Source organism: Ciconia boyciana, chromosome 7 (genome assembly GCF_034638445.1).
Source record: "Ciconia boyciana chromosome 7, ASM3463844v1, whole genome shotgun sequence".
Taxonomy (NCBI): domain Eukaryota; kingdom Metazoa; phylum Chordata; class Aves; order Ciconiiformes; family Ciconiidae; genus Ciconia; species Ciconia boyciana.
In genome coordinates, this window is record NC_132940.1 from 40,103,935 (window position 1) to 40,129,234 (window position 25,300).

General features: G+C 37.7%; 1 protein-coding gene across 2 annotated transcripts in view; it reads right to left on the reverse strand.

The window, feature by feature from the left end:
- Nucleotides 1–25,300, reverse strand: part of STAG1 (STAG1 cohesin complex component) — a 202,849-nt gene that overhangs the window by 57,021 nt on the left and 120,528 nt on the right. For both annotated transcript variants that reach the window (XM_072867279.1, XM_072867278.1), the window contains exons 10-13: nt 17,319–17,442; nt 8,880–8,978; nt 3,848–3,927; nt 1,244–1,351 (exon numbers count right to left, since the gene is read on the reverse strand). In XM_072867279.1, coding sequence (XP_072723380.1) covers nt 1,244–1,351; nt 3,848–3,927; nt 8,880–8,978; nt 17,319–17,442 — 411 coding nt within the window. The remainder of the gene's footprint in view (nt 1–1,243; nt 1,352–3,847; nt 3,928–8,879; nt 8,979–17,318; nt 17,443–25,300) is intronic.

Consider the following 25,300-nt stretch of genomic DNA (forward strand, 5'->3'; position numbering starts at 1 on the left):
AATCCCACCTCAAATACCTCAAGCAGATTCTAACTTATTTAAAATGGAGCGCCAGCTCTTATGTGTTAGCAGATACCAAGAGAAAATGAGTGTTAGGAATGAGACAATCTTCTCTCAATGCTGTTCACCTTCAGAGACATTTATAGAACACAGTATAGTATCTTGTTGTAAAGAAAAGTTTAGTCTTTACACTAAGTACACTAAACTGCAGATATGTCTTCATTTACCTTCGAGGCATTTTTCAAAATTATTTTGTCACATGTTGATTAACAAAGGAATTTCAGTATATATTTTTAAAAATAACCTAACCATTTCCTAAAACATCACGTAGGAAACTAAATGTAACTGAATTTTGTAAATTAACTCCTTGAAACAGATAATGCCTGATGACAGAGATGGAACTCCAGAAATCCACCAATGAAAGCTTACAATTACAGTGTGGACTTTTAAATCACTAATAAACCACAGAAAATTAGAACACCAGCAAAGGAAAACTGATGTTTTTACACGATTTTTTTTTCTGTTGTGTATCTTGGCGTGAAAAATTATATAACCTGCATTCCATTCTGATATAGTAAAGAACCCTAATGTCACAGCCCATGATGGGAAAAAATAAAATTACTGCTAAGAGACTTTTAAGTACAAACACTAAAATGAAAAGGTTAACTACTATGATGTGGCAATGTCCTGGTCATAGTTACTGATGAAGTATGATTCACATCCATGGAAAACTTAGCTCATTTCCTTTGGCATAGTGGGTATATGGAAGATGTAACCATGGTGTAATGTATTTTTAGGGGAAGTCAATAAGTTTAGAAACACATTTCTTAATTATTACTACATAAAAACCTTTCAAGTTCACAATTTTGAAGTAAATTGGTTTAACACTTTGTAAAAATAATGACTGCATATCAGGTAGACCATCAGGGATGTACAAGCCCTATATACACTATTACAGGATTTAAAACAACTTTAATACAGAGAGGTTTATGTAGCCATTTATATTTAGCCCTTGAGGAGTTAGGAGAAGTTTTCTGAATTCTAGAGCAAGGAAAATGTAAATCCAGTTTCTTCAGGTCTTTAGGTCTTGAAATTAAACAAGAGAATAAGTCTGTGTTTTAAATTAAATACCTGATTTGCTAAATTGGGATATTTCACTCTATTGCTTCTTTGCCTTTTGATCTTACCTCTACCAGGAAGCATTCACAAATCTGGTCTTACTCCAGGGTAACTGATAACTTACTTTTTGTGAAGGAATTCTCCAGCTGCTACTGCAACAGGCCGATGTGCTGAATACACCAAGTGATAAACATTCTCACAGTCTTCATTCGACAGAGCTTCTTCACTTCCACTGAAAGAGTCAGAAAGTAACACCTGAACTAAAACAAATGTTTAATTTCAATCCCCTCACCTCCCATAACTTACTTTTGACAGCTACAAGATTGATTTCCTTTATACAAAATCCTAAATGGTTGAACACTGACTTCAAGAATCTTTGGTTCAATTTCCAAATACAGAGATATTTAAAGGGCCTGTAAGACTGAAAGTTTGTCTGATTTCCTTCTCCCAGTTGTATCAATATATATATAAAAAATAAGATTATGAAAAAAATGCCACCACTACTTACAATTCTTGCCCTGCTTAATTACTTAGACCATCACACTAACTACAATGCACATATTGCAAGATTCCAAACACTCCTTATCAAACATTATTAAATTAAAAACCTAGAATGCTACACGAGGAAATGTAATTGCTTGCTTCAACTTGTTTACTTCTATAGCAATGTCTGTTTGCTTTCAAAGCTTTTAATTTTTAAGTTATTCACATCTGGGACTGGGAAAACCTGCTTCAGCCTCCTGGCCTACTCCATTCTCAGGAGTCTTTTCATGTGACAGTCCACGTGCTCTTGTGTGCTGTGGGGCAGGAGGTGCCTCTCTGCTGGCCTGGGAAGTAGGCAGGAATATTCTCAATTCTAGCTGCTGAAAGGGCCAGGCCAGGTGGATAAAACTGCCTCAGCAATGGGAGAAGGCACAGAAATGCTCTGGACACAGGCAGTAGAAAACTAAACCAGATTACGCCACAAAGTGGGGACACAGAACTAGCATTGTGCATCCACCAATCAAATCAACACATAATCACTTTAGGATTGAATCATGGTGTGCATTTAGAATTACAATAATGCTGATACAATAAACTGTCCATCACTTCTACCACAGTTATTGTGCTGACTAGATATAGACTTCATTTTCAACATCAAGGAACGGAATCTGATCATACCATGCTGTGCTGCATGAAAGATGATGAAAAGTTTATTTTCTATAATTATTTATTGAAAAGAACAAGCCACCTCTTACCCTTGTCTTAGGTAAACGACATAGTTGGGGCTTCTGCAGCTTCTGAGCTGAAGGTAGATTTTGTGTGTGAGTTTTCTGAAACTCAGAAAAACTTTCATTTTTCAGCAGTATTCTTGAAAAATGCTGTGAGTCATGGAACAATTATATTCCATCAATGACATAAAAATTCACCACTGTCGCATACAGGAATATTACTTCGCTCCTTGTGTGGTCAGCATTCATCAGAAACGTTTATGTATCACGACTCTATGCATCATTTGGCTTCATACTACAGATAATTTTTAATTGGTCATTCCCCATCATGATTGTTCATGACAACTTTTTGGAGTTCATACCTGCCAGAATATTGCCCTGTGCTGTTCAACGTGACCCATATTCTTCTGGTGCTAAATGCATTTAGCTATGTTTTCATCATGCAACCAAAGAGAAAACAGGACAGGAAAAAAAAGGTGCACTGGACAATTTTTGACCTAAAATCTTACTGTGTTGCCAAACGTTGCTAATAACGTAGGGAACAGATGTGTTCTACATCTCATTTGTGATCATATTTGTTATATTTGCTTTAAAAATGTAACAGTATGAGATTTCCTTTCTTCCTAATGTTACAAGTCTAATATCTGTAAAGCAGAGTGACTCATAAATAAATTGAAGCCAGACTTCTTTACTAAGAGGAAAAGCTAGTCTAATCTTTCATCCAAATTCTGCATGTCCAAAAATGTTCTTCACGCTGGAGCCACTAGGTATAAAGTATGATGCAGAAATTCTATGCATCTGTTTGTAAAACAGATTTTCTTTAACATATGTTTTAATGAATATATAATAAAGCTTAGCAGTGCTCCTCCAGCAGCACACTCATGAGGCTGCTGTGGACAGGTTGGTTCAAACAGTCAGCATGTGGGATGATCTTTGGACTGGATCTTTGCCTCAGGGAAGCCACCGCATCTCTGTAAGAAAAAGGCCTGGAAGCATGTCTCCCCCTGCACGGCCAAGTGTTTGAAATTGTGGGGTTATGCACCTCCATAGAACCCAAACAAGGGTGTTGAAGCTAGCATCTTTTCCCTGTCAGCTTATTTACCAGATGACTCTCCTTCCAGCTGTGTCAGGTAATCAAATCTCCTAACACTGGATCTTTACTTAGTTACTGCTAGAATTACTTTAGCAAATGTAACCCACGGATACTTGTTTTGGGGAGGACAATCATTTTGCCCTTGGCAAAAGGTATAAATGCCCTTTGGCATTCTTCCATAGCAATGGATGCACTAATAGTCTGAATACATCAATACTTTTTTATACTTTGCCTATTCTATTGCCATGACATGGAATATCTTATTTTAGCTTCATGACCATAACATTACATATTCAGTTCAACTTCATTCTAAGTGTAAAGTAACAGATTCACTTCATTACACAAGCAAAGAAATCAAGTCAATTAAATATCACTGGCTTAGGTAACTTTCAAAGGGAATATACAGGCTTTGAAAAATACTCACTGAAGTATTAGCGTGACTAATCGAATGGCTTCCACAGCTACATCATATTCCTTATCAAGTGTCATTGATACAATGCGATCCTGAAAAGGAATTTTATTACAGTGACAAAACAGAAACACACAAACAGTGATCAGATGAAGAATTCTATAGATTACAAAATAAATACTCTTGGGAAGAAAGATCTTTCAACTAGACACATGAAAGCTGTTTAATATTATTCAACCATTTAATGTACATCTTAGGAAGCTGTGTGCTATATGCACAATGGAACAATAGGCAAGTATACAGGAATGAGAACAAGTGCTTAACAAACAGTCCTTATTCTTGTGTGTTTTCCAGGAAACAAGCAAGCAGACTTTGGAGTTGAAGCACTGTTCTGGACTGGTCTTATTTAACAGTTCTCTCCTGAAAAGGCATGTACTTGGGTTGGATGACAGCAGAAAAATTGCCCCGCTTCATCCCTCTGAAAACAAATAGTTTTAGAGCAATGAATGCTGCATATATGCATATTTGGAAATACTGTGAAGAAAATCACACCTGAATACATGCACTGCATGTTGCCTATAAAGTTGTGGCCTTTATACATGGCTACATCTTAAGGTTTGAAGCTGATCTCAAGAATTACACTACAGACCTTCCATAGTAAAGTGGGAAATTCCATGCTTTGACTTTGTATTTTCCTATACTCTTTCTAGTGGAGACAAGCACACCACTTTCCAGTCAAATCTCATGATTTTATAACTTCTAAGGACTCTGTAGTTATGAGAAGTCTCCTAAGGGTTTCTTTCTCCTTAGTTTCAGTTTGCTTACTGGCAACCAAAAATAGATGTGAATAGTGTATGTTGTCCTTCCTATCTGGGGAGAATTTCTATCCATCCATAGAAATGCAATATGTCTTCATGTTCTTTGCTTGACTGATCAAGTTAATGAAAAGAAATTGGGCCACCTGAAAATAAAACTCGATTTCTGTGGCTTGACCTGCTTCAGGATGGATTGGGTACTATATGACATTTTGGGATGTGAAAAAAATAGAAGTCAGGGACTGGAAAAGAAACAAGGGAAGTGTTAGGAAACAACAGTGAAAGTCACCAAGAACAAATCAGCACAAAATAAAGGTGTTCACCTCTCTTCTCTACTATTCCAGGCATTTAAAAGCTGAAGGTGAATATCAAGCACCTGATGCTTATTTCAGTATTGAAATTTAGGAATAGCATGTAAAGAATACATTGTGGCTGTCTCAAGTGTCTCACCCCTCAACAAAAACAGGTCTGTAGAGATACTTTGTGCTGCTATGACTGAATGCACCTCTACCAATCACCATTACATTCCTGGGAAATTTGATGCATTTAACTGTTGTATGTAGACAGTTTTAGAGACTGTGAGAAGCCCATGAAGAGACTCAAACAGTGAAATTCCAAACAGGAAATGCTGTGTATGGACAAGACAAAAAAATTGCTGTCAATTTTTCCTAAGGTCCTGGCCAAGGAACAACAACTAACAACAACAACATCAAGAGAAAGAACAGCTAGAGATATTGATCTTAAAGTTTCAGTGGAATTTTATATACTCCCCCAAAGTGTATCTTAAACTCCAGGACACCACAGGGAGAGAACTAACTGCACATGAAGGAGTAAGCACACAAGTATAAAACTCCTTCTACATCTCTGAAAAAAGCCTGGCAGGGAAGGGATCTTCTCTCCTGCCTACAGAGCAAGAGGTACTCTCTGAATCTGGACTCCTTTTGGACTTTGAAACCGACTGATGCAACAATGTTTTCTTATCCAAAAAGACTGTTCTCTCAATTTTTCCCAGAAACATCAGGCTTAAAATAAACAGTGTGGATGCGTCATTTCTTATTTTCTGCCTTGGTGCCAGCATCTCTGTGTGATGGCACCTGCCAGCCAGGCACCAAGATCCTTGAAAATGAGACCTGAACACCTAATGCCTCTGGAAGGTGTAACTTCTGTGGTTTACTAAGTTACAAACCCCAGCTGCTCAATCTGCTTTGACAGAAATTTCCTGTACCACTGCACAGCAGTAGAATAGGACACATGCCTGTATTTATAACTTGAAATATGAATTTTCACTGTCTATGAAGATCAGTTTGCAATTATGTATTAGGCTGTGAACAAGGCTGGCTGAAGAGCAAATCTATCTCCTTTTGCCTCTCAGGCCTTGGAGACGGTACTCTCCTGCAAAGGGTCAGGGATGAGGGACAAATCAAACGGCTGCATCTAAATCTGCTGGTGTCTTGACTTTGGCACTGACTGCAGAAATCACATCTTTTCCATATGGCTTCAGTTAATGTTTTTATCAGACAGTACATCTTGATGGAAAATAAAAGTCTCCTCTTTGATGGACAACATTTTTTTTGACAGACAAAGCTTACTTCTATCATATCACCTACTCCTAGAAACACAAACAAATGCTGGAAAGAACACGCATCTTTCCTTTGGAGAAGTGACATTATCAGATCCTTGTCACAGCTATCTGGAAGGTGGTGAAATAGTAACACCCCAGTACAAGTCATTCTGGATCAAATTAATTTATACTTTAAACAGCCAGAAGATCTCTAGAGAGATTTCTCTTGACAGTTTGAATGGATTGAGCTGAATACCAGCTGAACTGTGCAGGTCGATTAAAGTCTGATGAGGTAACATAAATAAGCAGACATGGAACTGAGAATGGCATTTAGGTCAATTATTTTTCAGGGGGTGGTGGTGGAGTGCATGGTGGCAAGACATTTAAGTAATGTATCACAGATTCAAAAAGCATTAATTTGAAATTTGCTCCATCCTGGTGCCAAAGGTCGCATCCCTGTCAGCACAGCTGTAAATCCAAGTGCAGGCATTTGGGCAATACCAGCTTTTTGTTCTCTTGATGTGGCTGGAAACGGAAACTGATAAATCATCATGTTAAACAAATCTGCTCTCTAGGCTCACAGATACTTTGAACTCACCTTTTCTCTAATTTATTTCATAATGATACAGAGTTCTGTAGTAAAAACAGCTTTAATGGAACAGAAGAAACATGAGGATTCCTAGCAGGGTTTCCCTTTCGTCTGAAACTTTTTGATAGAAACGAAAATTCCTTGTGCCATTCTAAACCAAGAAGCAATGCACAGACTAAACTGACTTCTTCTAACAAAGAAAATTGTCTATACTGTGAAAAAAGCCAGGAGGAAGTATTTAAAGGTTTCATGTTCCTGTAGTTTTTTGAAGTACATTACTGAGTAACTATATTTCAAAGTGCCTCCAATCATCCTTAAAAGTTTTGCTGCTGGATGGGACAGGTTCAGACTCAAAGCAGCATTTTCTCTTACGAATTATAGGAGGCTAAGAGAGAAGCATCCAGCACATTTTTGAGTAAAAAGAAGCAGATATAGAGACCACGAGAGTTTTAGTGGCCTATTTCAAAACAAATCGAATTACAGAAGGAGCAAATATAAACAAATCTGTAAGTCTTCTCAGATGGAACAAGAAAAGCAGCAGAGTTGGAGGGTTCATTTTTCTGGAGAGTTAACTAGTATTTCTGGTTATCCTGAGATGATAAGCAAACCAGACTTATGGAGGCATTACAGAAGTAGTCTGAGGTCTGAACCCATTTGCCAAGTACTCTTCTATGAGAGGAAAGTTTGTCTTTACTGTGATAGTCCCAGAAACTGACTTCATAAAATTAGAAGAATATATGCCCTGAAGTGATCTCACAAAATGATCTAGTTTCATCTCCTACTTTAAAGTCAACTATACCTAGTTCATTCCTGACATATTTATTTAATCTGCCCTTAAAAATTTCAAATGAAGGAGATTATTAATAAAGGAGTCTGTTTATTATATAACTATAATTTTGGACAAAAAGCCTTCCTTAATATCTAGACTTTACTGCAGTTTAAAGCATCTTTTTTCTCCATTTCAAGTGAATGTGGTAAAAGGTTGATTACCATTATGTTTTTATGAATTGTTTACATACAGGGAAGATATGACAAGTTTTCTATATTTTGTGCTTTCCTAGATCAAACTGGAGGGGTTAATAGTAACTGCAATGACAGACAAAACCAGTGAAGCAGTATAAAATCTGCAGTGAGAAGTTTTTAAGTCTCATGCACAGTAGTTATTTATGAGCATTTAAATCTCCACTTCTTTTCTAAACAGAATTTTTCATCAGCATTGTAATCATGATTTAAACAAAAATAAATTAAATTAGTCTTTCCTTGGGGGGTAGCCTTTACCACAGTTTTGTGTTCTCCAGAACACAAAAGCGATGGTAAAAGGTGTCAACTGATGTGGTGACAATGTCCGAAAGCTTTCTTCACAGAGCATCCAAACAGAAGCAATGACAGTATTTCTACGCTCATCCCTCCAGATACTTCACTCATGAAATAAAGCAGTCATGCCACAAAGTGAACTAACAGCCACATTCTCATCAAGGTATTAAGCAAAAAGTCAGCATGTTTGTGCTAGTAAAAAACCTCATTAAATATTCCTCCAGTACTTATCTCCTAAACAGGACAATCATGCTCAGGGGTTTGTCTAAAAGCACAATGTAAACTCCTGTTCTGCAGCAAGGTATTTCACTGTGCAGAATATTGTGATGCAGATCAAAGTATCTCTTCCTCCAAACACATTCAGCTAAAAAGCTGTCTTACAAACAATCCTTTGTTACAGGCTATTACTTTCAGATGTATTTTAGATTGTGCGAAACACCCAGTACACATCCTTAAAATTAAATAAATCTAAAATTAAATAAGTATAACCAGACTGAATAATGACAATGTATAAACTATCAATAATACAAACAGATAAATAAGCATCCTGGACAAACCTGACAAATCTTATAAGATAAACACTGTAAAATGAATTTGGCTTAATTTCAGCATTCAGTAATACAATTTTACTACTGCAGTTACAAGCCTTGTCACAAACAAATGAGTTTATTTTTGCATTTAATATACATGACTCAAAGACCGCAACAGGATGAGATACACGATACTTTTATTTTCTGTTCTCCTTCCAAAAATTATATTTCCTCTTACCTTGAATCTATTAGTGAACAGCTCCAGTTTTGGAAATAACTCTCTGTTGGTATACAGGCTCTGAAGAGCTTTCAAACACTTCAACCTCACTTCACCTTGCTAAATAAAACACACTAAGATTAGCTGATAGAATACCCTAATCAAATGCACATGAATATTAAATAATATCATATTGTAATTTGTTTAATGTACATTTCAAATTTTATGCAAATGAGTTACCAAAGCCAATTTGCAATTCAGCTAAAAACCAAAAACCACATGCAGCTGCCTAGAAACAATGTTGAATTTTCTCCCTATTTGCATATATAAAGAATTTAATGTGCCTTCAGTTAAATGTCTGTTACTGTTTCCTTTTCAAGTAACTCCACAAAAAGATGAAGAATATAGCAAGTAAATACAAAATAAAGACATATGATCTCAAGGTAGTTGGTGAAAAGACAGTGCGGCTATTTATCTTTAGGAAAGAGACTACAGGTAACTTCTGCCTGATATCTGGTATTTACAATCAATGCACAAGTGTTCAAAGAGATTGAGCATGGGCTGCATGCAGCCCACTCAAGCAACTCAGCCATCTCTGAGCATTGCCCTTCCTTTTCCCAGAGACAGAAGGAATACACACTGGATTTATTATTCTGAAATCTTCTACAGCCCATCTCTCATCATAGGACAGGCACAGGCTGAAGGATGCAAAAGGCCTGAGACACCCTCCAGGGCGGAGCAGGCTGCTGCCACAAGAACAATGCATCTAAGCCACAGCCTTAGGAGCCCTCGGGAAGAACAGCTTGCAGCTTGTGTCCGTCTGTCTCAGTTGTTCTGGTGGCAGCAGCTCATTCCCAGCTGCACTTTAGACGGGGATTGCTTTGATCTGGTGAGCTGTAGGCAGGAAAAGTGGGCGTCACAAGACAAGTGCCTATGGATCAAGGTTTGTTGCCTGCAGGAACACTGATGATAAAGGGCTGGATCCCCTGGACACATGCACATCATCTGGCTGGCTGCAGATGTACAACTCAACTCAACTGCACAGTCTTGGCAAACTATGGATTCTTGTTGAAAAATATCTGTAGATAGCAAAAAGGTTATAAACCCAAATCTGCTCAAATATAATCCGTAGAGTTCACTGCAGTGTGAACTTACTTTCATAAAAGTGAGTACACTACCAAGTCTAAGGCCTTAAGCTGCTCAAGAACTAATACAAATTATTGAAATTTATAAATAAAACTCCATACCCAGAGGGCTTCATTTCTGAGCCTATTCTACAGCCAAGTCTGTATTGAAAAAACTGTTCAAGCTAAAAAATGAAAGAACATTCAGAGACTGACATAAAAACAGAAGCTAAAAATCCTTATTTTTAAGTTTCTTTCCTCCTTCCCAACTATTTCAAAAATTGCAACAGAAGATAAAAGAAGGACAGAAGTTGAAAGGAGGATTTTCAGAAGAACTTTTCCTTGAAGAACTATTGTTCCTGAGAACTCGTCTCTTTATATCTGTGAGGAGTCTCTGAGCACTCATGCTCTCTTCTAGGGATCTTTTTGACTACCATTACAGGGGAAGTCTGCAGAGGAAGATGAAAGTTATGTTTAATGGATCTATCATAAGATCTTTCAAAGTACAGAAAAGAACTTTCTTGAAGAAAAATTTTATATGGATGTGATCAACTCCTAAATAAGCACACAGAAATGCTACTTGTTCTACTTTTAACGGTACCTATGTTGCAGTACCAGAAATGGTGTTTCCTCTGCTGTGTGGCATTCAGAAAGGCCAGGATCTCTGGAGTCATCACTAATCATTAGAAGAGGATGTAAGCCTCTTAAGGCCTTAGCTTATTTAGCCACAGAGGATCAGTATCAGTTTTGGGACGTGATGAACACTATGGAGCAACAGTAAGGTAGCAGGTTTAATTACAGCTCCACTGAAGACCGTCCTGCTTGTGAGCAGATCACTTGTTATGCAGCCAGTGCTATAGTCCCAAAATGCGAAACTCTAAATTGGTTAGGTACAGAAAAAAAAACAGTGCCAACAGCAATGAGACATGAGACATGTGCAGATAAGATTTGGATTCCCCGTGGAGTCTAAAGCCCTTGTGGACTTCACCAAACACCGTGGATCAATGGTCCCAGAGTTAAGTTCAGGCCTGATACTGAGGGTCTCTGTAAGTCTTAAGTGAGCAAATCAAGCAAGGTACATAGGAAGCAAACCTGTGAACATTTGGTACTTGCATGGCCTGCCAGGAGACTGAAGCCAGATGCTAACAAAAGCATACTGAACCAGGCTACTATCCTCCTGCTGCTCACCAGATCCGAGGCAGAAGACAAGTGACTGCAGGAGCAGGTAAGGAAGAGAGAAAGGTTGTGTTACACCTGGTCCCTCTAGCTGAGAGCAAAGGCCCGGGAGACACAGAGGCAATCCCTGGAAATGACTGCCCTTCTTGACAGACAAATGATAGGAGGAGGACTTTCTCTGATAGCAAAAAGGTCTGTTTTTTAAACTGTTGGTCAAGGATGGAATTAATCTCTTTGGAGAGGGAAGAGCCCCTGCATGTCAGCTTGCTAATCCTATTAAGAAGGTTTTAAAATAGAGTCAGTGGAGATTAGTGACAGGAACCCATGGGGAAGGATAAACAGCAATGACCTGGACAAGAACCTAAGAAAGGCAGAAGTGAAGGTGTACATGGATACACTGCACTGAAGTCCAGAATGGAGGAGTAGAAAAGTCCCACAGACCACCAATGTGCTAGATACGAGATGTTTCTTGAGTAACTATGCGAATTGTCCAAGTAACATGAGCTTTTAACACCCCAAACGCTTTTTGGGGAAAGAAACACAGCAGAAATTTCCTACCTAGCAAGGAAGTAAGCGGGTGGGAATGCTAAAGTTAGGGTAATTCCTAAGAAACTTATGCCAGGGTAAAAGCTGCAAACACAGTGATGCAGAGCAAGGACAGGAAGAGACTTACTTAGAGATGAACTTATTTAACAAATTAATTAGGAGGTCCAGCACAAAAGGAATACAAAAACCAGAAGGAAGATAAAATAAAAAAGGCCTGGGCAAAGTATGGAATGGACACAAGAGGTAATGAAGAAAACTTTCTGTAAATATCTTCATAGCACAACAAAGAAAAGTTAGTTTGCTTTTAAGGAAGAGGAAAAAGGTAATTGTCACTTTTTAGGTGCACAGTGGGTAGAAAAAGAAATAATAAATTAAAATTACAATACAGACTATTTAGCTTATGCAAAGAACTTTTTAGTGGCAAACACAGTTAAGCACTCAAACTGCTACAGAAAGCTGTGGAAAAACCAACACTAGAGGGGTTTTTAGAAAATATGACTGTCTGTCAGAAACACTGCAGATATACAGTGAACTCTGCCTTAAGCAGGAAAGGAATAAGCAAAAATATTTCCCAGACTAGATTTTAGCCAGATTTTCTGTAATTCTGAGCTGAAGTTTATAGTGAGTATGAGTCAACCTAAGGCAGCAAACATTTGCAACTATGCAATACCTTTAATTCCATTAAAGAAAATGAGCATCACTTTCCAGCTATGCTTTGCAGACAGAAAGAACGTATCTGAAAGGAAAGCCTTGACATTTTCTAAGTAAATAACAGACAAAATATCTGCATTATCAGCATTTTAACAACTAAGACCTTCCATTCTCCTGAGTTTCACCTTCCAGAAAAACATACATACTTGGTGTTTTGTCCAATCTATAATTGTGACACTTTATTATTGCAGAATCCTGAATTTATCCACACTGTCATCGGTTCTATGCATGCCTTTCTCCAGTCTAATTATTCCTGTAATTCCCCTTCTCTCAAAGCGTTTTTAGATAATTATTTATATACTTTAATTATTTTTGTTATATAAAATTCTGTTTCATGAATATGAGAAATGCTTTGCACTAATACTTAATTGTTAATACTTTATTTACAATTTCAAATAGAATCTAAAACAAAAACATCAAATGTTTATCAACACCATTAAATGACAAACATTTCTCATATTTTCCCTATTTTTGTTGAGATAATCCTCCAGACACTTCTGAGTTTTGAGCAAAAAATTGTTACCACTGCCAACAAAGCAAAAAGCAATACATACACCTTTCATGCCAGCAGTGTGGGGTAGTCTACATTTGTCTGGGAGAGTCATGCTCTACTCAAAATTCTCTTTAATATGGCAGACCTGTGAAAAAGAATCCATCCTGATGGAAGCACACCATTTTCATACTTTTTACATGCTGATCACAGGACTCGAACCAACAATCTGTAACTCTTGTGTAAGTCTCACAGTGATCTACAGGCTGGCATCAAGCCAGCTTAGATTCTTATTAATGTTCCATATAGTTGATACTTTTGAGCATTAGTTTGCCATCTCCCAATGGGAACCATACTTCTCTTAACGTTCAGGGATACCACAGCTGCGGAAATGGTAATTAAAGCTGCACTGCTATGTGTCAGCTCACATACCAGATGAAGGCTTAGACCACACAGAGGAGATGACTTTTTGAGCCCCCAGAAACACAGTTTTAAGTATTTTTTAAGTAGGTGGGTAGTCAAGAGAGCCAGCAAAGCCATTTCTCTCTTTTCACACTTCATGTTTCTTCTTTTGGATTTTTCCAAATCTTTTTTGGTGGCTTTATATTTATCAGGTTTTAATAATACAGAATTAATTTGCTCAGCTCTTTGCCCTACCATATTTCTGCAGACTGCACTGTTTTTTTCCTTGTGTAGAAAAATGACTGGGTATCTTCAATCCCACAGCTTATGAGATGACCTTGATATATACTGTGCTGCATTTTGATGCTCTAGGGTAGTGTGTTTTGAGGTAATCTGCTGCCTAATGACAGGAATAGTTACACTGCCATAGAGAAACAGATGAAAATGTCCTGCAGCACATTAGTACCTATGGCAGGAGTATTCCTGGCAGGAACAAGCAGCTGTGCTCTGTCTGCACAGGCCCACTCAATACCAGTTATGAAGATACTGTGTATCATCTGATGTATTTTTTAATTTTCTCAAGCTTCCCTAAAACCAAGGAAATTAGGTACCAAGGAGATTATATAAAGTTAAACATTCAGAAGTTTGGAAAAACTACGATTTCAGTTTCTATATAATCTTAATAAAAACAAGTTCTATTTTTTCATCCTTTTAAGTTAGGATGCCATCACAATGAAGTATTCAAACACCAGCTGTTCCAGAGGACCCTGGGTTCATTCCTTTCACAGAAAGTAGACGCATGCAAAGAAGGAAAAGGCATTTTCTTACGTGTTAGGAAGTGGTTTAAGAACCATGACTGCCTAGGTATCTAGAGACACAATTATGGTTTCAAAACAGTTCCATGCATCAATTAAGCAGGTGAAAATTAAGACTGGACAGTCTGATTTAAGACTTTTTTTTTTTTTTAAGGTTTTTTTAATGCAATTATATTACAGTTTTATATATTTTTAATTTGTGCTCCTAGATCCACGGGAACAAAAAAGCAGCTTAAAAAGGAGAGAAGGGCAGAACTAGAAACCCATATTCAAATGAGAAAGTAATATATAAAAAAAACCAAAAAACCCTATAGACATTCATCTGAAATCTGAGAGACAAGATTAACATACAAAATACACAGATTTCACAAATTAGAGAAATAAACTTCTGTATCCTACCTCTGAAAGACTACACTGGAGCTACTACAATGAAGTGTAAGAACTGTGTCTTCACTGTGATTTAATTTAATGAAACTGCTCATTAATCTCTTGCACTACTACCTCCTCTCTTTTTTGTAGTAGCAAGCTTCCAGAGAAGTTAATCATTTTGGGGTGACTTCTGTTCATATGAAATGGAAATACCTTATGACTATTGCCTCAGGCTTCATTTTTTTCAATATTTTAAGTACTGATCATAGCAAAAATTATCGCCTGATCAAAGCAAGGCAAAATCAAGAAACCTGGGTACCGGCCAGAAAGTTTTTCAGGTAGTGCCAATGAAAACCACACTGTTAAGGGATCTTGTACTTTTGGAGGGTTTGCATTTTTAACTGGTTCTTCTTCCATGTTTTTTCAATATATTCTTCCCATTGCACTTCCTTCCTCCTTTCTGTGCCTCCCCAAATGTCTGTGTCTCTCCATTCTCTCCCCTTTTCATCGACACACGGCTCACCTGCCTTTGACTCTTCCCCTACTCTACTTACAATCTGTCTCACTCTATACATTAAACATACACTTCCTCAATAAAAAATATCACATATCATCTACATCCCGATATTAAACAGATTAGCTAGTGATTTGAAGACAGAGAACTCCAAGATGCTTCTGAGGCCTGCAATAATAAACATTACAAAGCTAGCAGAGGCAGGAGAGTTGCCTGACAGAATTCTTCTGCGTCTGGTCCAGATGGAAAACCATTTTTTTTTTTTACCATAACACTGTAATTTAAAATTTGCCTGATATGAAAGAACATACTAATTTTTAAAAAGATGAGGTAAAAATATATGTTAAGGCTGCAGGCAGATGACTAGACCCTGGCCTGAAGTTAAGCTAACTGCAGAGGATGTGAGAAACTATAGGACATGACATGAGAAATTGCTGGATGTGACAGATAATGGTGTGAGAAGCTGACACCAGTCACAGACAGTGCCGTGAGGAATGGCTGGATTTCACAGATGGTTAAGGGGAGTTACGTGAGAAATGGCTGGACTTCACAGATACTAGAAGGGGACTGAGAGCTGTGAAGTGCAAAGCTACTAGATTCTGCTCTCCCACTGGAAGTGCTACTTTGTGGAAATGTTCTGCTCGGATTAGAATGTGCTTCAAAAATGTCCACTGCAATTATTCAAGGGATAATTTATTTTTAATTAAAAGCCCATGTAAAATAAAACCCTCCACCACACCTAAAATCCTAATCCTCCAACCTGAGTTGACCTCCCCACTGATTTGATAACTTGAAGCAATGATCTCCACCTCCTGAAGCATGTCTACTAGTGAGGCACACCAATGTTAAAAATGAGGTACACAGATAGAGCAGCAGTTCTGCCCCTCGAAGCACTGCGATAGCCATGTTTCCATGTCCAAGCTTTAATGATAGAAGTGTAGTGTCTCTAGAGCAAATAGTGGTCATGGTTGATTGCATTAGTAAGCAGGATCTTCCTCCTAATCAAGTTTTGTAATGATGAGATGTAATGTAAAAGTTTGGAGAAAGTTTGTAAAGCAAAAGTTTGAGAACAACAGGTTTAGAGAGGAAAGACATCACACATCTAGTCTCTAAAACATACAGGATACTCTTAACAAGTAAATTGCTGGTCCAAATCAAGGTAAGATGCAGATCCTTGTCAGCTATAGCTAAAGCAAAAGAACCAGCGGCAGCTAACTTCTTTCCTTAGCGAAAGTTAACATCTTTCTAACTGATCTTGTTCAGACTCCAGCAAAAGAGTGACTGAGTCATATCCTCAATGTTAATATGCTGTCCAAAGTTATTGAATAAATTATCTTTTTAAAGAATCAGCTATTAACTACCAGTTATGCACATCATCAGAATGAACCTGCAAACTTTTTATTTTTTCCAGCAGTGCTCCTAGAAAAAAAGAATAGTCTGAATCAGGATGCTGGAATTTAATAAGCGTTTCAACAGCATAGGTAGGTCCCATCTGTTTTCCTTGGATAATGTTGGCAAAAGAGTTTAGAGTAAAACAAGTGTTTCTAGTGGTTTTGGTGAGAGTGGGAGGACAGCTAGTCCCAGTTTCTGCCTGGTGTACAAAAACCCCATACAGTCAGAAGTCCAAAGTCCTGTTCTATTAGTGTTAGGAATGGGCTACTCTTGCTGCAGGAACCGAGTGGTACTTAGGCTTGTTGCCACCCAGCAGAGGCACGTTGTGGATACCATCAGTACCAACAACTGGGGTGAGATAGGAAAGAACCTCTAAATATAAATCCTTTTGCTTCCACCTGGTGTTTCAACAATTTTTTGAAGAAAAAGCTGAAGACAACCTTGAAGAGATTCTTCAAGGGAAAACGAACTGATGAGAACTCCACTGGTTGTGGAGACAGTGATGTCTGTTGGGACCCAGAGATGTTATCTTTCCTCTAACTATTGGGCAATGTAAATGGAAGACACATCTGGGAATCTCTCTTCCATCCTGCTTCAGAGACAAAGGTTCTCAGGGGTCATCTGAGGAGACTTCTCTTTCTCTTGTAATCAGAAGAAAAGCACCATGGAAACATTTCTATTAAGATATTCTAACGGAGACTGAAAACACAAAAAGCACATGAACCAAGCACACAGTTTCGGACTACCGTATCCTAATTTAAGTGAATACCTTGAAATAAGCTGGTTGAAAGATAAATAACAGGCAAGAAAAAAGAAGAATCTCTTTACACATCAAAGATGATACACTAAACATGTCTTGGGTAGTATAACACCAGCTATCTACAGTACAGTCTGCTATGTACAGTAATACACAATACTTACCCTGTCATGTAGTGTCCAACCAACATATTTTAAATAACTATCATTCAGGAAGGCATCACTGTACATTTTCATCCAGACACCAATTTCTTCAATACAGACAGCTCTAATCTCAGCAATAGCATCACTAATAAGGAAAAAAAAGAAAAGAAAATAAAAAGTATTAACCGGATTACATACACATACCATTTACTTCTCATTCCCATTGCCCTAGCTATAATATTTTGCTTTTACTTTTGATGAACTTCACTATATAGTGCCTGTCGATGTTCTCACTGCTGTCTCACTGATTTTCTGTTCCTTTATGTCCTTGAACTCACTGATCTATCTAATAATGTCAATATTTCTACATTCAGATATGATATTTCCATTATCTCAAAAAAATTCTCACCATAATAGACTCTTCTTAGTCTATTATGCCATCTTTTACCCACCTCTTTTCAAACAGAACTATGAATCCAAGCTACAAACCTCCTCCAGACAATCATTTCTGAAACATTGTCACTGACATTTGCTTAGCAGGCTTGACTCTCTCCAGCTGGACATGTAGAACAATTGCAAGGTGGAAAAAGTTATTCAGTTTAACCAAAGGAGGCTGCCAGAGGGGCAGAATGGAATTTGGTACATAAACAGATCTTGTTTCATGCACTGCATGAAAGCCCCTATAACAAAACCCAGGAGAATGTTTACATTTCAACATTGGTTTCTTCCAGTTTTCTTGCTTTTTTCTACATTCTGACTGTGGTAAGTGATGGAAGAGGCAAAGATGTATCTCAGGCAGACTTATCAGCTGCTTATTGAGGAGGGGCAGCAGGAAACTGTCTGGAGAGATCACCTAAAGAGATCAGGGGTGGAAATGATTTCAATCTGATTGGCACCTTCCTGCCTGACTGACATAGAGCATGGCATATTTACTAATAATGAACGACGGCTAAACAACGGGAAAAGGGATTGGGGCCATCTGGCCCTTTAGTAATTTCATATCTGAGACATCTGTTACTATGAGAAATCTCTTGTGCCACTCCAGCTGGCACTGCTTCACAGTTCAAAATTTCAGCTGTAATAAAAGAGGAACATAAAGAGCCACTGTACAGAGGAAGGGAATTTCTGGTGCTTTGCAAACACCGGCCTTGCTTATAATTGAGACTCTTGTTCGGTATTATTATTAAAAAAATCTTTTTGGAAAAGTAATAAACATCAATTTAATTCCAAAACAGCACCAACAGAGCTCAAAAATGAAATCTAATTTATAAAAACAAAACAAAACACCCACCCTTAAAATTCCAAGCTTCAAGTAAGAGAATAATTGCAAAATAAGAGAAACTGTATTTTTTCCAAAGTCTTCAATTTTACAAAATATAAATAAAATTCACTCTATTTTAGGCTCAAGATACTTACCGCATAAGTTCATACACACAAAACAGTCTAACAAAACCATGATTACTCCACACTGTAACTGCCTATGTACCTCCAGCCTTCAAACTGGTCCACCTCAATAGCTGCCATTCTACTGTATATGATCTTCCAGATACCAAGGTGAAAACCAGTTCCTACGTGAACACAGCAACCAATCACGGTATCATACATGACTAGATGTGACACTTATACAGCAAGTCTTTGTTTTTCTCATTCAATTTCAAGTTATAGGGAGAAAACTGTACTGATGTAACAGCATAAAACATGCATTTTAAGCTAATGTATGAATGTTACAGGGAAATTTGCAGGAATGCCATCGAACCACTATCATTTTCTCTCTTTGCCTATATGAAACACACTGATTCTATCAACTTCCAAACAGAATCATTAAAACTGGTCTGCCAACTCCCTGAAGACTCTATAACCTCAAAACCAAGGTAACTGTTAATCTGCAATGTAGGCAAGCTGCATTACAAGCAGAGTAGGGCACTAAATAAGCTGTTCCTACCAGGGATTTCTCCAACAGGTTTTAGATACTGTAAGGATGAATGTGCTAAAATATTACATTCAAGAGTTTGAACTATAAAAACTGCATTCATTATGGGGAATGCAGACACAATGAAGATAAGTTTTAATTAAAACTATGAATATATTCGTATATATGTCTAATTGTATATTACTTCACACTAAATGAGAATAGCAATTCTCCTCTATGAAATTATTTCTAAACTACTTTTAAAACAAAATATAGGTGGAAGGAATCAGAATGCAAGACTTAAAGAACAATCTAAAAGACCGATAAGTATGAATCAAGAAAAAAAAGGGGAGCCACATATGCAGCAATGCACAGTAACCATGAAGACATTTCCACTAGGGGATGACAGCCTAAGTCCTCACATCCAAGTAGGTTATTTCACCACCTTATAAATTTACTAACTGTGAAGCATTTTTGAAGGATTTAATGGCAATCCCAGAAAGAACCCAAGTGTCAACAGCTATTTAATCATGCAGCACAGCCAGCCAAAAATCAGGAAAATTTATCTTTTCTGTAAGAATGCATCCAAGCTTCCCTAGGCAGACAGTGAAAAACTGATTCTTGATTCAAAAGCTTCTCAGAGATCCCTAGGCACTATGGACAAACACTCACTCCAAGCTGCTATTTATAATTAAAAAAAAAAAAAAAAAAAAAGAAAGAATAAAGCTCTTCAAGTAATTACAAGATTTAGTATAATAAAAATTTAACATCTTCAGTATAATTGAAAATGGGAAAGAATCATGCATAAGGCATGGGAGACTAGCAAACAGACTGAAGTTGCTGGAGAGGCAGGAGAATTTGTTGAGACACCAATTTCTCACTCCACCACCATCTTCCAGGTAACTGTATTACCAATAAGAATCATTCATCTTCTTGCAGGATCACTAACACAGATTCCATGCCTGTACGATGCTGTATCAAACATGTTACAGCCAAAAAGCCTTTATACCTTTGCTATGCATATGATCAATTGCTTGTTATTAAACTGTAATTCTTTTCTTACAATTCTTACACACTTAAATGTATTTTAGCTTCCTGTCATAGTCACTATGAATTTTTTTGTTTTTTTAAAATATACACTATTTGTGGATCACACAAGAACATATAAATGCTAATCATACCAGCACGGGAAGTACTTTTGGAATAATGCATGACTTATTCATTATCATAATTATAAATTAGTGATGCAAGTTTGTATTACTTGCCAAATGCTTCTAGAAAGGAACAGAATCTAGTCCAGCACAGAAACCAAAACTAACACTGGACCTAGAAATACTAGACATAAAACACATTTAACCTTATTTTCAGCACAAACTGCGAAGTAATGGATATGTGGTGAATGGGAAACACTTAGCAAACTATTTGCAGCAAAATTCACAACCTATATTCCTACTCTTAGTAAAGAGGCCCCCCATGATGCACCTTCCTAAAGAAATTCGACAAAAGGGGATCAGGTAAGAAATTCACTGGTTTCTTTTAAAATTTTGGGTTGACAAGGCAGGCTCATAAAACTTAGGTCAAACCACAGCAAACTGTCACGCAATAGGTTTTACTAGTTGATTGTTTCAGAGAAACAATCATCATAAGTGCCACTTTAGCATATATTTCATGCTAAATTACACTCAAGTATTTTGATTAAGCCCAAAAGTATTTAGGACCCCAAAACATAGAGTCTATAATGGATAATTGGGATATGTCAGGTGGAGACCGGTATGCTCCTCAGGGTCTTGCTGGAGGAGCTGCCAGTTGCAACTCTGGGGTTCTCTCAGTCCATTTGATCGCAAACTCATTTAGGTTAATCAAGACCAAAACCAAAAGCAGTTTAAGCTAACCTGGCTGATCTGCACTGAAATGGATGCTTAAATCCTTAAAGCATTACCAGTGTTGCAGGAGAACACCCAAGGCAAGGGATGGACATGACTAGCAGAGCAGTAACTGCTTCAGGACTTCTTGGAAGCTCTGAAAGGATGCCTGACTACTCTCTCGTTGCATGTTTGCTTGCCTAATTACAACCATTGGAGTTGTTGCTTCTCACATCTCAATCTTAAGACAGAGAGAACTACAGATAACCTTCAGAAGAACATGGTACTACTCAACATGCAAATTGGATACGAACAGGAAAAAAAAAGATAAGATGTTTCAGTCAATGGGTTGGGATAAGAGTTAGTTTATGAGAAAACTTTCTAACAAAGACAGAAACGAGGGTCACTCACCTGCCTCTGCAGTTCTCCGAGATGGAATCTCAAATTCCCAGTCAAGGGACATGAAATGGTGCAGCTCTATAACAACGTACCATTATGAATTGGACCAAACTACGCCTGACTCTGCTTGACTGTTTCTAACATTTTGAAGGCGTAGTTATAAAGAGCCTTCAAAATGGACAAAATGTCTTTTCTACTTCTTTCTATGACTCTCTCATCTCTGGAGCTGAATTAGGACCCCGTAAGGGAAGAAGGGTAAGAAAAATACAAGTGTGCATGCAGAGCCCACTTCCCAAAATTCTGGTTAATGTCCACTGCATATCCCACTCCTGGGAGGTGTTGGTAAGCAGCACTCCCATTTCTAAGTAATTCTACACAGAGTGCTACTTGAATAGCTATTTCAATAATGTGTTACTAAGCTGATTATCCAACATTCTTGCCAGACCAAGGAATTGTATTGTTTGAAGGCATGACTTGAATTTCAAGATGTAGCTCTACATATCTAAAAGCAGTGTTTCTCAAAGATTTACCATACTAACACCTTTGCTTATATGAAGTATGATACATGGCTTTGTAGGAAGGCGAGAAGTGTGTGTTTTTAAATTTAATATTAAGGTCAAACTCATTTAAGTATGAAGATGTAACTTTTTGCCTTTCTCTTTTCTTATGCCTATAAGCGACAAACAGGCTTGGTAATTTCTATCTGTTTTTTTCAACATACATAAAAACGTAATGCATTTCCTTGTCACTTAAGATGTGTGTTTCACCTCCTTAACATAACATATTCAGCGGGAGGGAAAAGGATTTTTCTATGGCTTTGTTTGGATTTTAATTTTCCTGTGCTGACTGGTTTTTGCTCCTCTCAGTCTCTTACCTGCTTCCTCACCAGACTTCCATCTAATATCCCCTCTCCCTTTTTTTCATGCAACACTCTTGTTTCCTAGAGTGGAACTCACATGCAACTTGTCATCATCATCCTATTTACCCAGTAGGAGGGAAAGAAGCACCTTGAAAGGAGAGAGAAGCATCTTCTCTGTAAAGACGGCATCTACATTTGGCAAGTTTTACCTTAATTATCAGTAGTGCCAAAATAATACCTCAGGACAGGCTCAGTGCATTGCATAAATTCACAAAACCATCATGTCCATCAGTCTGAGGATCACCATTCAGGTCTGCCAGAAGCTTAAACTGTAATAGTTCTCTTTTGTTGGACATTCACATCTGGAGGAAAAGCTCTTTGAGCATTCAAATCAAAATGATATTATGAAGTAGGACTCAAATAAGAATTTTCTGAATCTTACTCTCTGAACAGGAAATGTGTCCGGACACACATTACTAAGTCAAAAGCAGGTAAAGTAGCAACAATAAAATTCTGACATCTCAAATAACTGTTGAGAGTGATGGGCATTTTGTAAATACTTGTTACATCTGAGAAGCTATGTGGCAATAATCTCAGGATCAAAGTAATCTCTGATATGCAGATACAACTGAAATGAAGAAACAGACCTCCCTTCCCTTTTTTTTTTTTTTTTTAATATACATGTATCCTGCAAGCAATTTTCAGCTTGTTTAACTTCAGACAAAACAAAAAGGTTACTTTCAAGATCCCTGATGTACCAATATATGGTATCTCATTACTACATACCAAAGGTATTAGACTCATACAGACACAAAACTGGTTATTTTGAGATTAGGACCTCTGAACATCACCATATCCGAGCCCCTCTACATGCCTTGTACAATTAATTTTTGAGTATTTCAAAGGACAGATATTCTACAGCCTCTCTGGACAACCTGTTCCAGAGTTTGATTACTCTCACAGCCCTGCAGTCCTATTTACCACAGTCACCATCTCCACGTGTTTTATACTCACCAACGTGAGTTCAGCAACTTGACTCTAACTGAATTTGCTCTTATGTCTCCTATTTGATGCTAACTCAGTTTTAGAGATGATAAAAAAAATAATCAATGGACAACCAAACATGTCATAAAGCAACACAAAAATAGTCAGAAAAAGTGATTCAGGAAAGAGATAAGGAAATATGCAATGAGGTAGGTACATCTCCTGCATGTTGGTTAAGATGACCTCAACTTTTGGCCAAATCTGCTGTTAACACTAGATTAACAGTGCACGTAGAAAATTGTTTTGCTATTTCTGCAATTTTTTTTTTTAAATACAAGAAGTGAGCATTGAAATCTTCCAATAAATTGGAAGCCTATCTACAGAAAGAAGATGTAACCACACTGCAACTCTAGCTTACTAGTAGGAAGACAGCTACATTCTGAACGGAACCATTTTGGGGGGCTTTTTGTTTATATCAAGGACTTGCTATTTAAGTTACAAAGGTCATTAAGCATTAATCACTGTGGCTGAGTCTGAATCATATTATGGAAAGGAATTTCTTCTCTGGGAATAATTAAAATAATGTTATTTTGAAATCATTACCACTTGTGCATGGGCTAAGGACTGTAAAATGATGTCAAGTTTATAAATCATTCGAACTACTTGAGAGAAGGAATGCTTAAGAAATATTATGGAAGCAGATAATAGTTTGAAATCCTTTCCTTTTTTCTCCCCTGTCCTGGCCTTGGTTTTCTCTTCAGTTAGCTGGTTTTAATACAGGTATTTTTTCCCCTCTATGTTCTTGCACGGACGTGACTGCAGAAATTTGAATCTATGTTCTCTGTTGTCTACAGATTACTCATATTTGGGTATATGCTGTAACAGACTCTCTTAAGAGCTTCACAGAAGTTAAGGAAGCCAGAGAGACGATGATTAAGGAAGCCAGAGAGAGCCTCACAAAAGTGGCTCCTGGGGGCAGACTTGGAAGCAGTTACTTCTTTTGACCCTCTCTAAACAGTGACAGAAGTGGTGCCACCCACCCTGCTCAGAGCACACCACTACCTGACTGATTTCAGCAAATTCTTCAGTGGTCTGACAGTGTCAGCCTGGGCATCTTTTTTGAGGGCACAGATAAGCAGAGTTTATTTATTTGGCCTCTCTTTTATTACAGCAATATCAGCACAGTCAGGCCTTTACTAAATGGCGGCAGAAGGCATGAGAAGAAACCAGGGTTACAAAAGGAGGATTTAAAAATGAAGAAAAGGAAACAGCATACAGACCATCAAAAGGTAGAGTATTTTTTCCAACCCCACACAAGAGCATGAGCTACTAGGAAAATATTTTAAAAGCAACTTCTTGTTTGATACAATACACTAAACTCTGAAGGGGGGGAAAATAGAAAAACTCTTTGCATTTAATTTCTTTATTACCTACACACCATAAAAGCTGCTTTCATAACAAAATAGTGAGTGCTATACTGAGCTAATATCCTAATTTACCTGTTGACTCTGTATACCCATCCTTCTGTTGCCATGTAGCTCAAGGCTTAATGACCAATTCTGTTTCCTCTCAGACCTTTCAGACCCTCTCATGTTCACCATCCCTCCTTCATGACTTCCTCAGGAGGGAAGAAACAAAGGGATAGCAAATGAAGTTCTCACAGGTGTGTGGGACAGAATAAGGATAGAAGGTCTGAAGAATGAGAGAAGTGTGACATATGCATGCAGGAAAAGAGGATCTTTTGTGAACAATCACTATACTTAGATCCCGTCTTCTTAAGAGACCCCTTTTTGCTGCTACCTCTGATCTCCTTGGAGAGACACTCCCAGTACTGCTGTAAACTTTCTTTCAAGTATCATGCTTGGGTGCTCAAGAAACATGCTCCAACTCCACTGTGTTGTTCACACTCATGTATTTCTTAGCACAGGCCCCTTCCAAGTTTCCTGCACGGTTTTCTCCATAATTACAATAATCCCTCTGCCCACCTGAA